This window comes from Rattus rattus, chromosome 1 (assembly GCF_011064425.1).
Source record: "Rattus rattus isolate New Zealand chromosome 1, Rrattus_CSIRO_v1, whole genome shotgun sequence".
NCBI classification, from domain to species: domain Eukaryota; kingdom Metazoa; phylum Chordata; class Mammalia; order Rodentia; family Muridae; genus Rattus; species Rattus rattus.
The window spans coordinates 159,264,898-159,281,499 of record NC_046154.1 but is presented as its reverse complement, the minus strand read 5'-3'; the positions used below and the strand labels follow the sequence as shown (position 1 = coordinate 159,281,499).

The following is a 16,602-nucleotide window of genomic DNA, read 5'->3' as shown; positions in this document are numbered from 1 at the left end:
ATCAATGAATATTTCTTAAATTTTAAATCATGTGTGAAGTTATTGCATATCTTGAAGAAAACTATGTTTTATTACAAACCTCAAATTATTTAACAGGTTATTGGTATGCATACAAGTTAATCGTATTCTTTAATTATATTTGCTTTAATTATTTTTATTAATCATTTTACTCATTGACATTTCATATGATATCCCACTTCCTCGTGACCCCTCTACAAACATTTCATCCCATTCCTTCTGTCTCCCTTCCCCTTTGCCTCTATAAGGGTGCTCATCTAATCACTTACCCACAGCTGCCCACAACTCCCACATCTCCCTACACTGGGGCATCAATCCTCCACAGGACCAAGGACCTCTCCTCTAACTGATGTGAAATAAGGCCATCCTGTTCTATATATGTATTTACACAAATCCCTCCATGTATACTCTTTGGTTGGTGGTTTAATCTTTAGGAGCTCTGGGTGGTCTGGTTAGTTGATATCCTTCATACAGGTTTACGATTCCCTTGATCTTTTCAGTCATACCCTTAGCGCTGCCACTGGGGTCCCTGGGCTGAGTCCAATGGTCAGTTGTGAGTATCTGCATCTGTATTAATCAGGTGCTGGTAGAACCTCTTAGAGAAAAGCCATACCAGGTTCCTGTCAGCAAGCACATCTTGGCATCAGCAAGAGTGTGTGGGGTTGCTAATACAGATGAAATGGAACCCTACGTGGGGTGGTCTCTGGCTGGTTTTTAATTTAGTCTCTGTTCCCTTTTTCCCCCTGTTTTTCCTTTGGACAGAAACATTTCAGGACTAACAATTTGAGATGGGTGCATATTCCCATCTCTCCACTGGGGGTCGCGCCTATCTACTGGAGGCCTTCTCTGCAAGTTGCAGCTCCCCTTTCTTGCATATTTTGGCTAAAATAATGGACATTGGGTCCTGGAAGTATTGACTTCCCTGGGATTGGGGACATCCTAGTGCCTACCCCCAGGTCCCCATATCTCAGCATCCTTATTTTTCTAAGATTTTTTTGCCCTCTGTACTTCTCTCTAGTCCCTTCCAATACCTGATCCTGCTCCCCCATTTTCCCTTTCCCTGCCTCCCACATTCTACCTCCTATGATTGTTTTGTTACCCCATCTTGTGGATTGATGTATGTACACTTTGGTCTTCTTAAGCTATATATAGTTTCTAAGTTGTATAGTGGGTATTTTGTGCTTTTGGGCTAATATCCACTCATCAGTGAGTATATTCCATGTGTGTTCTTTTGTGTATTGGTTACTTCACTCATGATGATATTTTCTAGTTCCATCCATTTGCCTGTGAATTTCATGGAACTATTAATTTTAATAGCTGAGTAATATTCTACTCTGTAAATGTACTATATTTTCTGTATGGATTCTTCTGTTGGGTTATATCTGGTTTCTTTCCAGCTTCTGGATATTATACATAAGGCTGTTATGAATACAGTGGAGCTTGTGCCTTTGTTGTATGTTGGAACATCTTTTGGGTACATGCCAAAGAGTGGTATAGCTGAGTTCTCAGGTAGTACTATGTTCAATTTTCTGAGGAAACTCCAGACTTATTTCCAGAGTGGTTGTAACAGCTTTCAATCCCACCAGAAATGGAAGAGTCTTCCTTTTTCTCTACATCCTTCCCAGCATGTATTGTCATCTGAGTTTTTAATCTTAGCCATTCTGACTAGCATGATGTGGAACCTCTGGGTTGTTTTAATTTGCATTTCCCTGATGACTAAGGATGTTCAACATTTCTTTAGGTGCTTCTCAGCCATTAGGTATTCTTAAGTTGAGGATTCTTTGTTTAGTTCTGTACACCAATTTTGAAAAGGTTATTTGATTCTCTGAATTCTAAGTTTTTTAGTTCTTTGTATATATTGGATATTAGCCCTCTTTCAGATGTAGGACTGGTAAAGATCTTTTCCCAATGTGTTGGTTGCCATTTTGTCCTAATGACAATGTCTTTTGCTTTACAGAACCTTGCTAATATATGAGATCCCATTTGTTGATTCTTGATCTTAGAGCATAAGAGATTTGTGTTCTGTTAAGGAAAATGTCCCCAGTGCCCATGTTTTTGAGTGTCTTTCCCACTTTATCTTCTATTAATTTGAGTGTATCTGGTTTTATGTGGATATTCTTGATCCACTTGGCCTTAAGCTTTGTACAGTACGATTAGTATGGATTGATTTGCATTCTTCTACATGCTGACATCCAGTTGAACAGCACCATTTGTTGAAAATGCTATCTTTTGTCCACCGGATGATTTTAGCTCCTTTGTCCAAGATTAAGTGACCATAGGTGTGTGGTTTCATTTCTGGGTCTTCAATTCCATTTCACTGATCTACCTGCCTGTCTCTGGACCAGTACCATACAGTTTTTATCAGTATTGCTCTGTAATATTGCTTGAGGTCAGGGATGGTGATTCTCCCGGAAGTTCTTTTATTGTTGAGGATAGCTTTCACTGTCCTAGTTTTTTTGCTATTCCAAATGAATTAGCAAATTGTTCTTTCTGACTCTATGAAGAATTGAGTTGGAATTTTGATGGGGATTGCGTTGAATCTGTAGATGGGAGATCTTTCCACCTTCTGAAATCTTTAATTTCTGCCTTCACAGACTTTAAGTTCAGTTCATACAGTTCTTTCAATTTCTTGATTAGAGTCACACTAAGGTATATTATTTGTGGCTTATTTGCTGTTTCTCTAATTACTTTTTCATCCTGTTTATCATCTGAGTAGAGGAAGGCTACTGATTTGTTTGAGTTAATTTTATATCCAGCCACTTTGCTGACGTTGTTTGTTAGGTTTATGAGTTCACTGGTAGAATTTATTATCATATCTTCTTCTAATTGTGGATTTTTGACTTCCTCTTTTCTATTTTGTACCCCTTTGATGTCATTTTTTTGTCTGATTGCTCTGGCTAGGACTTCAAGTATTATATTGAATAGGAGGGGAGAGAGTGGGCAGCCTGGTCTAGTCCCTGATTTTGGTTGGATTGCTTCAATTTTCTCTTCATTTAGTTTAATGTTGGCTACTTGTTTTCGGTGTATCACTTTTACTATGTTTAGGCATGGAGCTTCAATTCCTGATCTTTACAGGACTTTTATCATGAAAAAGTGTTGAATTTTGTCAAATGTTTTTTCAGCATCTAATGAAATGATCATATGGTTTTTTTCTTTGAGTTTGTTTTATATAGTGGATCATGTTGATGGATTTCTATATATTGAACTATCTCTGCATCCCTAGTATGAAGCCTACTTGATCATGTTGGATGATCATTTTGATATGTTCTTGGATTCTGTTTGTTGAGAATCTTTTGCATCAATATATATTAGGTAAATTGGTCTGAAGTTCTTTTTCTCTGTTGGGTCTTTGTTTGATTTAGGTATAAGCATAATTGTGGCTTCATAGAAGGAATTGGGTAGTGCTCCTTCTGTTTCTATTTTGTGGAATAGTATTGGTATGAGGTCTTCTATGAAGGTCTGACAGAATTCTACACTAAACACATCTGGTCCTGGCCTCTTTTGGGTGGGAAACTTTTAATACCTGCTTCTATTTCTTTGGCAGATATGGGGTTTTTAGATTATTTATCTGATCCTGATTTAACATTGGCACCTCATATTTGTCTAGAAAATTGACCATTTCCTCCAGATTTTCCAGTTTTGTTGAATACAGGCTTTTGTAGTAGGATCTGATGATTTTTTTGAATTTCCTCAGATTCTGTTGATATGTCTCCCTTTTAATTTCTGATTTTGTTAATTTGGATACACTCTCTGTGCCCTCTTTTTAGTCTGGCTAACAGTTTATCTATTTTGTTGATTTTCTCAAAGAACAAGCTCCTGGTTTTGTTTATTCTGTGTATAGTCCTTTTCGTTTCTTCTTGGTTGATTTAAGCCCCGAGTTTGATTATTTACTCCCTTGTATGACTCTTGGGTTTATTTGCCTCATGTTGTTGTAGAGATGTTAGGTGTGCTGTCAAACTGCTAATATATGCTCTCTTTGTTTTATTTTGAGACACTCTGAACTATGAGTTTTCCTCTTAGCACTGCTTTCATGTGTCCAATAAGTTTGGGTATGTTGTGCCCTCATATTCATTACATTCTAAAAATTCTTTAATTTCTTCCTTTATTTCTTCCTTGACCAAGTTATCATTGAGTAGATAGTTGTTCAACTTCCATATATATGTGGGCTTTCTGATGTTTTGGTTGTTGTTTAAGTCCAGTCATACCCCGTGGAATTCTGATAGGATGCATGGGATTATTTCTATCTTCTTGTATCTGTTGAGGCTTGTTTTGTGTTTGATTTTATGGTCAGTTTTGGAGAAGGTACCATGAGATGCTGAGAAGAAAGTATATTCTTTTATTTAGGATGAAATGCCCTATAAATATCTGTTATGTCCATTTGGCTCATAACTTCTGTTAGTTTCTCTATGTCTCTGTTTGATTTCTGTTTCCATGACCTGTCCATTGATGAGAGTGGGGTGTTGAAATCTCCTACTATTATTGTGTGAAGTGCAATGTGTGATTTGAGCTTTAGTAAGGTTTCTTTTATGAACGTATATGCCCTTGCATTTGGACCATAGATATTTAGGATTGAGAGTTCATCTTGGTGGATTTTTTCTTTGATGATTATGAAATGTCCTTCCTCATCTTTTTTGATAAATTTTGCTTGAAATCAATTTTATTTGATGTTAGAATGGCTACCCAGCTTGTTTCATGGGACCATTTGCTTCAAAATTTGTTTTCCATCCTTTTACTCTGAGGTAGTGTCTGTCTTTCTCACTGAGTTGTATTTCCATTATGCAGCAAAATGCTGGATCCTCTTTATATATCCAGTTTGTTAGTATGTGTCTTTTTATTGGGGAATTCAGTCCATTGATGTTAAGATATATCAAGTAATAGTGATTGTTGCTTCCGGTTATTTTTGTTGTTAGAGGTGGAATTATGCTTGTGTGTTTCTCTTCTTTTGCTTCCATTGCAAGGAAATTAATTTCTTGCTTTTTCTAGGGTGTATTTTCCGTCCTTGTGTTGGAGTTTTCCACCTATTATCCTTTGTAGGGCTGGATTTGTAGAAAGATATTGTGTAAATTTGGTTTCTCATGGAGTATCTTCGTTTCTCCATCTATGTTAACTGAGAATTTTGCTGAATATAGTAACCTGGGCTGGCATTTGTGTTCTCTTAGGGTCTGTACAACATCTGCACAGAATCTTCTGGCTTTCATAGCCTCTGTTGAGAAGTCTGGTATAATTCTTACCAGTCTGCCTTTACATGTTACCTGACTTTTTTTCTTACTGCTTTTAATATTCTTTCTTTGTTTTGTGCATTTGGTGTTTTGTCTATTATGTGATGGGTGGTATTTCTTTACTGGTCCAATCTATTTGTAGTTCTGTAGGCTTCTTGTATGTTTATGGGCATCACTTCCTTTAGGTTAGTGAAGTTTTCTTCTTCAATTTTGTTGAAAATATTTACTGGCCCTTTAGTTTTGGAGTCTTCACTCTCTTCTAAACCTTTTATGCTTAGATTTGTTCTCTCACTGTGTCCTGGACTTCCTGGATGTTTTGGGCTAGGAACTTTTTGGATTTTATATTATCTTTGATGGTTCTCTCAATGTTTTCTATAGTGTCTTCTGCCCCTGAGATTCTCTCTTGTATCTCTTATATTCTGTTGGTGATGTTTGTGTCTCTGACTCCTGATCTCTTCCCTAGGTTTTCTATCTCCATGATTGTCTTGCTTTGTGCCTTCTCTTTTGTTTCTATTTCTATTTTTAAATTCTGGTTTTTTTTCAATTTCTTCACCTGTTTGGTTTTGTTTTCCTTTAACTCTTAAAGGGATTTTCAGGTTTCCTCTTTAAGGGCTTCTTCTTGTTTATTTGTGTATTCCTGTATTTCTTTTAGGGAGTTATTTATGTCCTTCTTAAATCTTCCATTATCATCATAAAATGTGATTTTAAATCCAAATCTTGCTTTTATCTTGTGTTTAGATATCTAATATTTTCTTTGGTGGGAAAACTGGGCTCTGGTGATGCCACACAGTCTTGGTTTCTGTTGCTTATGTTCCTGTGCTTGGCTCTTGCCATCAGGTTGTCTCTGGTATTAGTTTGTCTTCTGTCTCTGACAGTGGTTTGAACCCTCACATAGGTCTGTGTGCCAGCACTCCTGTAGACCTGTTTTGTTTTAGCCGGATCTCAGAACAGAGAGCTGCTCTAGGATTTTTTGTGTCTTCAAGCCTCTAGACAGGTTGCTTGGAGCAGAAGAGTTGGTGTTACTTTTGCTCTCTGGTGTGTAGGCACACCTTGTGACTGACTTTCAGCTCTTGGTGCAGGCAATAACCTGAAGTCCTGCCTTTGATTGCTCCTAATTCCCTGTGCCCAGAAAGCACAGATGACACTAGTTGATTCCCTCTTGAGTCATGTATGTGTGCTGAAAGTAGTTGTCTCCTCTGAGTCCTCAGGATTTTCCACACTTCTGAGGGTCCAGCTCTCTCCCTCACAGGATTTGGGTGCAGGGAGCCATGGGACCATTTCAGGTTCTATGTCTTGTATTCTGTTTGTGTGACTGTATCTATGACCCTGATCTCTTGCCTACCTTTTTTATCTCCAGGGATTTTTGTCCTTTGTCATTTCTTTATTGTTTTATTTCCATTTTTTAAATCCTGGATTGTTTTGTTCAATTTCTTCATCTGCTTGATTGTGTTTTCCTCTAATTCTTTAAGGGAGCTATCTATGTCCTTCTTAAAGTTTTTTATCATCACCATGAGATATGATTTTAAATCATAATCTTTCTTTCCTGTTGTGTTTGGGTCTCCAGGACTTTCTGTAGTGGGAGAATTGTGTTCTGATGATGCTAAGTAGCTTTGCTTTCTGTTGCTTATGTTCTTGCACTTACCTCTAGCCATCTGTTTATCTCTTGTGTTAGTTGATCTTTCTTTGTCTGACTAGAGCCTCTCCCTCCTGTGAGCCTGTGAGCCTGTGAGCCTGTGAGCCTGTGAGCCTGTGAGCCTGTGAGCCTGTGAGCCTGTGAGCCTGTGAGCCTTTGAGCCTGTGAGCCTGTGAGCCTGTGATCTTAGATGTGTCTGAATTCCTTGGAGACCAGCTCTTTCTATATTGAATTTGCGTCCAGAGAGCTGTGCCACAGGTTTAACTCCAGGGCACAGATAGAGACTGGAAAGATCCTGTCCGCAGTTTGCTCACAGTTTCTTGAGCCTCGTGGTCCCCTGGCAGGCCTCTGTTTGGCCAGTTATTGAAGGAAGATATTTGTCTCACCTATGCACTTAGTACGGACAGATCTCCTGAGAGACCAGCTCTCTCTGGGCAGGACTAGGTTCTGGAGAGCTGTGCCACAGGGTTAACTTTAGGGTGCAGATTGAGACCAAGCCACTATATCCCTATTATCTCATCTCAGACTTTTTCCTTACCTCGTTCAATAAATTCACAGAATCTAACCTCATGTATTGTCTTTTGCCAAGGCATCCTGTGAAATATACTGTGCATTCTATCATTTTATTAAGCCCTTTATTAATGTTATATATTCATGTTCATCAAATATGTATTTATCAAATACTTATTAATTCCTTACATCTATGGTTATATAATGAAACTTATTTTGTAGGTAAAATAACAAAATAATTTTGAACCTATAAATGTGTTTTAAAATGAACTAATGGTAGATATGGAGAGATGGCTCAATGGTAAAGAGTACTCATTCCTCATAAGAGGACCTGTGTTCAGTTCCCAGCATTCACACCATAGTTCACAATAATCTATAGGTTCAGTTAAAAAAAACAGTTATCCTCTTCTGACTTCTATGGGTTGTAGGCACATATGTGGTACAATATGTGTGTTTAGGTAAAACATTCATACACATAAAATAAAGCTAAAATATTAATAATCAACAAATACCTAAATATGTCTAGCATCAATTCCATTATATAAATGAAAATGAAAATACATTAAGATTTTATTTCATCACCTCCAGTATGGCTTTGATCAGGGAAATAAACGTGTTAAATACTGGTGAATACTTGGGGGAAAGGCCCATTTATATTCAGGTGTTGTGAATGTAAACTTGTATTCTAATAAGTCTACCAGCGTAGATAGTCCTCAAATATATAAAAGTTAAAATAGTATACATTCTACTAATATCATTCTTAAATATAAACCTGAAGAAATCCAATTCATCATACCACAGAAATTCTTCCCTAGTTTTGTTTATCACAACAAAAGTCACAACAGCCATTCCATAGAACCTACAGAGTGTCCTTCAACAGATACTAGAAAACAGGAAATGTACTATATATACACAATAAAATAATGTCTGACCATACATGATAACAAACAAGGTATTTTAATGGAAACTAATTATATGAACTGAAATGAGAAAGATTCAGAGATACATATAATCTGTGTTCTATGTTCAGTATTTTTATGTATGTGCAAGAACCTATTTGTATTTGTGAAGGTCTGCACATATGTGTACATTTATGCTCTTAATCATTATTCACAGTGGATATTTAGTACAATGGTCATTAAGATTTTTACTTGGTGTTGGGAATCTCTGGAAGTGGCTCACACCATATGTGGGGGAGTGTATAAGAGTCTATGGGGGTAAATCTAGATGAGATTCTTACCAGAGGGTGTTACAGACACTGAAGTGTCCACCTCCTGTAGATAATTATATTTGTAAAGAGCACGTGGGTTCAGATTCCCACGACTTACATCATAGTTTACAACCATCCATAGCTTCAGTTAAAAAAAGACAGATTGTTTTCTTCTGATTTCCACAGGAAATAGACACATATGTGGTATAATACAAATATTCATGTAAAACATTTGTATATATAAAGGACTTCCAGAGGAGAGAAGGGGACATCAATTCATCCACAAAACCTTTAATCCAAAATTTGCCTTGACTAAATATAAAGATAAATATAAATATGGAGCAGGTATAGAGAGATAAGTCAACCAATGACTGCCCCAACTTGAGACCAATCCCATTTGAAAGAGCCAACCCCTGCTACTCTGCCATGCTTGTAGATATTCACCTAGCAAAACTATCTTCTAAGAGGCTTTATCCAGCATCAGATGAAGGCAGATACATTGACCCACAACCATACATTAGGTGGAACTCACAGATTTTTTTGAAGAGTGGGGGATAGAAGTGAGTAAGCCAGAGGTGTCAAAAACACCAAAAAAAAAAACCTACAGAGAAAAATAACTTGGGACCATGAAGCTAACAGAGACCAGCCCAGCAAGAAAGAAGCAAGCAGTGGCTGTATCCATGTTGGGTTGTAGTTCCTCATCTGCTCTACCTCAGTGTATGGCCACTTGGGGAAGTGGAATGTGAGAGTTTGACTGCACTTACCCCATTGTGCTACTAGGTGCTGGGCCACAGGGATGGGCAGACACACTGCTTCAGGGGTGTGGGAAAGCTCGAGCTGGTTCAAGGGACCCAGGGGCCTGCAACAAAGCTGGGGCTATGGGGTTCTCACATTCTTGGAACATCAAGGTACTGCTGGGAGTTGCAGAAGGGCAAAAACAAAGATGAGGGCCTGCAGGCTGCATCTAGACTCAGAGCCAGGGCAAAAGGAGAGCTCAGGCTAGCCCCAATGGAGAGAGTCCTTGGCTTGATGGCAGCAGCCTTGTGGCTGGGAGTGCAGAGAGGCCTTCTACGGGAGACTAGACAGCAGCTAGGCCTTCTCCATGGCACCCCATGACAGATCTCAATGAAAAGAGGCAGTCTATGATTATAAACAGTTTATTGTCATGGTGGAAAATGGATACATAAAATCATACCCCACTTCTCAGGGTGGCCTGAAATTAAATACCTTTTGCAGGAAATAATGTATGGGAAGGGAAGCTTACTGGCATGCGCTCCGGATCTTTAGGAGCCTCATTATCGTGGAGAATTCTTTTTTGAGACTACTTTACTGTGGCCATACCCCTTTCCCTATTGTCTTAGACTGAGACATTAGAGATGTCTCATCTATATGTAGAAGGGCTTGGGACATTGCCCATACATGACTGATGGGGACAAATCTATGGGGGTGGTGGTGGCTGTAGCTATGTAACAAGGGCCTGTTGCCAGGAGCAGGTGAAACTCCTACCATCCCTTTAAGATCTCTGGGACGTCAAGCCTTTAGCTCAACCTTAGTAGCCTTCCTCTCATGGCTCACAGCCCTGCATACCCAGGGTCCATGCACTTGTACATTTGTAGCAGTTGACCCCCTACATACCTGAGGCAACTGTGCAGCTTGGCCTTGTGGCAACCCTAACAAGCCGAGTGGGGTTTTATCAGTCTCTGTTCCCTGCCATTGGATCCTCTTACTCCTACCTGGAATGCCTGGTTGGGCTCAGTGGGATAGGATGTGCCTAGTCCTGCTGGGTAGGATGGTATTCAAGGGAGGAGCCCCCCCTTCTCTGAGGAGAAGAGGATAGGGCAACTAATGTGGGCAGAATTTATAAGTATGGGACTGGGAGAAGAGGAGGAATGGAAGGTGTGATAAGGATATAAAGTGAATAAAAAAGTAAATTTGGAAAAAGATTTTTACTTGAACTATATGAAATGCATTTTATAAACACATTACATCAATAAAGTACACAGATTTTTTGTTCAACATTGGTCTTTGTCCAAATGCTGGACATTTGGTTTGCTAAAAAGTTAATTTAATAGCAATCCCTTGAATAAATATTAAATGGTATTGATTAAGGTAGCAACCGGCTCAACAAACTTCAAATTTTCAAACAGTACTTTATAAATATTATTAGATTGGTGTGAATCATCATAACGTAATTATCCATATCTTTAAAAGTCTAGTGCATACCAAACACTGCCAAATCAAGACAACAGTCATTGCCCTTCCATGTAGACATGAATTTTCACATAAACACTTTGAATTGTTATAATGACCACTTATCTATGTGTCAATCAATCATTCTAGTGACTGTAGGCTGTACTTTTTCATAAATGTGACAACTTCAAGCTGTAACTATGGTATGTTTGTTACCCCTCATGAACTACTTTTGTGTCTCATTTTTCCTTTAATTTAAATTTCATTTGTTTCTAAATATCATAGTTGTCATCAGCACAAACTAACATGCTTAATTGAAGACTGAGTCAGTAGATACATTTTTTTAATGCCCAAAGCATCAATTTAACAATAGAAATACAAAACTTTCCAAAATAGTGCATTTCATCTATTAAGACACTTCAATACCAGAGAGATTATAAATTAAAACTGACTGACACTCTTATCTGTACTTCACATAATCTCAATGAGAGTTAGGGTCCACAAGTCCTTTGTAGTTGTACTACAGATAGAAAAAAATTAGAAATTTAGTGGGATTAATCACCATTTGAATTGCTCTTTCAGTTTCATATAATTGTCACTCGTTTATGTCCAAATCTGCTGATAATTTTAGCAAAGCAATGTGCAACTCTCGGTTCCTCAGACTGTAGATGAGAGGGTTGAGAGTAGGGGTGACAAGGCCGTAGAAAGGGTGATCATGTTGTCTTGATGTGGGCTGTGGTATGAACCAGGTACCATGTATATGAACACTGCTGCACCATAAAAGAGTCCAACTACTGTTATAAGTCAAGACCACGTAGTAAAGGCCGTATTCTGGGCCTCCTGTGAGTGCATGTGCAGAACTACCCTCAAAACATGGCCATGTGAAGCAATGATGAATAAAAGGGTGAACATAAGGATCAAAACTCCAGAGATGGACAGCGCAATCTCATATGTGGAGGTATCTGAACAGGAAAGTTTTAGCAGGGCTGGCATCTCACAGAAAAAGTGGTCTAAAATTCGAGAGGCACGGTAGGAAAAGTTCGGAGTTATAGAAGTCTGGATGAGTGCGTTGAGCACACCTGCTATCCAGGAAGAGGCCAGCATAACCAGGCACACTTGATGTCTCATGAGTATAGGGTACTGCAAAGGATGGCACACTGCCACATAGCGGTCATAAGACATGAGGGCCAATAGGACTCCCTCAGCTACACCCATCATGGTCAGGAAAAATAGTTGTGCTGCGCAACCTCCAAAGGATATAAAACTTTGTTCTTAGGAAAGTCTGATACCATATTGGGTATGGTGATCAGGGGGAAACAAATATCTAAGAGGGAAAGCTGACTGAGCGGGAAGAACATGGGGGTATGTAGCTTAGAGTCAATCTGGATCAATAAGAGTAGAATAGTGTTTCATAGAAGGCCAATGATAAACATGGCAGCCACCAGAGAGAAAAGGAGTTCAGGTGAACCTGATCTGCTGGAGACTCACAAAAATAAATTTGGAGAACTCTGATTGGTTCACATGCTTCTTCATGTCTAATGTACAATGCTTAACTCAAGGAACAACAACTGTATCAAGAAACCCAAAATGGCAAGTCACTTGCATCTCTCATGAAGATTTCTCTCAAGTTTTAGTGGCTACTTGGGTAGTCATCCTGAGAAAAAATATATATCCACAGGTAAAATGAGTAAGAGAATGGAGCCTTGTTCAGTTAATAATGTTTACTAGATACAGAGCAGAAAATAAGCCATTTGAATATCTGAAGGAAACTCTTGTCCACCCTCAATTCAAATGATACCCACTGAATCTGGAGAGATGGATCCATGGGCAAAATGCATGTTGTGTAGTCAAAAAGTGTGATTGACAAGGTTAAAGTACCCAGAACCCATGTAAATGCCAAGTAGGTATAGCAGCTTGGTTATAATTCCATTGTTTACAAGAGACATTGAATCATTTAAATAAGCTGGATATCTAGAGTAGTCACTTGGGCAAATTGGATTTAATTGAAAGACTAGGCATCAATATATCACATAGAGAAACACTGAAAATTCTATGTATTAAAATGCCTCCATGTATATTTATATTTATTCACATATATATATGTGTGTGTGTGTGTGTGTGTGTGTGTGTGTGTGTGTGTGTGTGTGTGTGCGTGTGCTGTCAGCTAAAAAAATGAACCCTCTTGCTTATGGATGTATAAGCGCACACAAATGTGTATCAGATATAAGTACAGACTTAAAATAGAAAAGAATTACATTTGAGTTTTGTGAAAATATTTGGGGTAAATTTACAAATACTATACTCCTAGACGTTAATATAACTTTCATCGCTGGGATGCTCTGTGAGAACAGGGAAGTCTGGCAAACTTTTTGAAGCATCTAGGGACGTGGTACAGCATTCAAGGGACTATGCATAAATGCTTGGACAGAACTATAGACAGAAACAAATCTACCATCAGTCACCACAGTAAAATTGCTCTTACTAGTCTAAGGAGTACAAAACATGAAGATACCATGAAAATAGGTTTAATGAAGGTAGTCTTAGGTTTCCACAATGTGGGTTATTATGAAGTTATCAGTAAACAACCCATTATTGATGGCTTAATTTTATTTTGAGTAGTGTGCTTTATTTAAGGTAGTCTTAAAGAATACCTAAAGTATTCTTTAGGTAGAACAAGACCATGATACAGAAGTAGATTTAAAATATCTGCTATTAATTTACAGGGTGACTAAAATGGTCAAGTATTAAGATCAAGAACCAGCAACTCTCACACCCTTAAATCAGGAAAATATTTTCCCAGCAATGTTGACATTGAGCTAGACTACATTTGGCATGCACAATTTCACCAACATCAATGCAGACAAAGACATTGGAGTAAGTTTGTAAGATGACAAAAATTTCCAGGCAGCTAGAATATGGAAACTGTAGCAGAGAAATATTAGTCATGCATATGCTTTGCATGATCTTGGGACAAAAGTAGAAAAAAGCTTGGCTTAGATACCTTTGAGTTGCAACAGAGTGATCTTGGATAATTTGTTGACATAATTTTCTTCTTCCACAAAATATTTGGCAAAGACCACGGTTACTAGCACTGCTGTTAAAGTTAAATCAAAGAATGATGTCATGCCAATTCTTTAGTGGTGAAATATTTTAAAATCACTTACTAAGCAAGTGTTTGTAGAAATCACTTGAGGTTAATATATTAAAAATATGTATACTTTTATCTTTATCGTAACCTTATTCAGAATATTTGAAAAATGAATATAACATGCTAACAAATGAATAAAGTGTGTGTGTGTGTATGTGTGTGTGTGTGTGTGTGTGTGTGTGTGTGTGTGATTTAACCACTTATTAAAGAGCTGGGGTGCTGAACTGGCTCGTGTGTGAACATGATGACATGAGTTGACCTCCACTACCCATGCAAATGTTGTATGCTTACCACAAGATGCTGAATCCTTATACTCCTTTGGGAAGATAGTGATGAGAGATATAATTATTCCAAGAGTCTCACAGGTCAGGGAGCATAGTACACAGAATAAACAACCGACCATCTTTCAAGCAATATTGTAGATAGTAATAAACAAATAGACAGTCAACATTGTCTTCTATTACACACACACACACACACACACACACACACACACACACATACATACACACACGATTTATGTATATCCAAATTCACATAGTATTCTGGCTACTTATACAGATATGAGGAATATTATATTATATAAAGAGATACAAATTTGGCAAAGAAAGATACATACGTTTAAGTTAAAAGTAGGCATAAAATTCATAATATCATCGAGACAAAATAATTAATGGCTATAGATGACTTGTCAGTTGGAAGAGAAAAAAACTTTCAAATGCTCTATAGCAGTATTAGCTTTCTTGATAAAATTAATTGAACATTTCAAAGTAACTGTGAGAAATGGTTTGATTGTGCACAACATGATGAAATTATATGTCTGATGCCACAAAAATGAAAATTACAGTGATTTTATATATAAATTATATGAGTATAGAAATGTAGTACACAGTAAAATTAAATACTTATATAGACAATTACTACATGTAAATGCAAAATTAAAAAATATTAGAAATATGATACAGGTATAGCTATCTAGTCTTGACTGCATAGTAAAAGATATTGAAATCTTCGAAGACAAGTTATTTCGTCTTGCTATTATTACTAAACATTATGCTTTTTCCAAACCTGAACCTACTCAATAAGTTTCCTCTCTGTAGTTATCCAATGCATTATTAATAGAAGTCAAATAAAATTTCCCCTTTGCTAGATCCAGATAACTCTTGCTTACAAGCCCTTAAAAGAATTCTTTACCTTTTCCAGTTCAGGAGCATCAGGAGTTTTATCACTTGGCATTATTGAAAGAACAGTTTTGCCTCAGAGTACTCTCTTGGTTGTCAGAAGTCATCTAGGAAAGAAAGGCCAATAGCATGCAAGTAAACATTTTTGGAGATGGTCCACCATTTTGATTGACTTGCGGTGGGTGTGCTCTAAGAATGCAGGGTCCTTAGAGACTTATCCCAGGATGGCTTCTTACTGTTGATATGCCTTTTATATCACTATTACATAGCCTAATAATTCCTGGGCATCAATCTGCCCTATGGAGAAACTTTCTGCAGGTTGACATGGAGATGACTTTGATGAGTTAATGCTGTTTAGATCCTCCAAAGCTCCCAGGGACTAAATCCAGTCCAGTCCAATCCAATCCAGTCCAGTCCAGTCCAGTCCAGTCCAGTCCAGTCCAGTCCAGTCCAATCCAGTGTGTACAGATGGAGTGAGCCATGGCTCCAGTTGCATGTGTACCAGAGATGGCCTAGTCTGGCATCAGTGGGAAGGGAGCCCTTTGGTCCTGTGGAGGCTCCATGACACAGTGCAGGGGATGTTAGTGCTGAGTGGTAGTGGGTGAGTGGGTGGGTGAGCAGCCTCAGAGAAGCAGAGGTGATGGGACTGGGGATAGGGGGTTTAATTGGGAAGGGGGATAACATTTGAAATTTAAATAAATAAAATAACCAGTGAAATAAAAATAATTTTGTATGATTCAAATAGTCTTATGAAGAAAATTTAAGGTGATGGTTTTACCAGAAATATGTAATAAAGTCAAAACCAAGAATAGAATATGAGCACTCCCCATAGAATAATAAGGACTAGAATGAGTTTTCACAACTACACTGAGAGAAATAGGCTTGGGGCAAATTTGTTTTCAAGGAAAAACATTCATTCTAGGTCAGGACCAAGGATGAAGTATGTACTTTGATAAAGTGAGGCCATGAAAAATTCTTTGAACTTATAATTAGATTATAAAATGAAACATACTTTGAACTTATTATCAACATTCTTTTAACTCACATTTTATGTAACATTTTTTCTATAAAGGTAATTTTCTAGATACTATTTTTCTAAAAATGTAAAAAAAAAAGCCAAAGAGAAGAAATAAAGGGGTAGTTTGGGCAGATCTGCCACATCTATCTAAGTGTACATGTGTAACTTGGGAGGCTCTGCCCTGTGTGTGTCGTTTGTGGGGCTCAGCCCCATCAGCCAAATGTAATATGAATATGTCTGTTTGTCTATATAGATGTATATGTGTATAGGTATATGCTTATTTATTCAAGTATGCATGAGACAGGTGGTTGGGCCCAATAAGAGTATGTATGTTTATACATGTTGTCTGTATAAATGATTCTTTTTCTTTTTCTTTCTTTTCTCTCTTGTTCATGAAAAGTTAATAAGTTCCAAGCCTCTCGTATGGCCAGAAAGAACTACTTGAGCCAGAGAAAAAGGAAACCAGTGCTTTTTA

The 16,602-nt window shown here is 37.8% G+C and overlaps 1 protein-coding gene across 1 annotated transcript; it reads right to left on the bottom strand.

Moving 5' to 3' along the window:
* Nucleotides 1-11,364: 11,364 nt before the first annotated feature.
* On the bottom strand, nucleotides 11,365-12,313 carry LOC116908466 (olfactory receptor 2Z1). Its single transcript, XM_032911657.1, is given in 5 exon segments — nucleotides 11,365-11,405; nucleotides 11,408-11,488; nucleotides 11,491-12,051; nucleotides 12,054-12,259; nucleotides 12,261-12,313. Coding segments are annotated over 5 exon segments (942 nt in total).
* Between the last annotated feature and the right edge of the window lie 4,289 nt (nucleotides 12,314-16,602).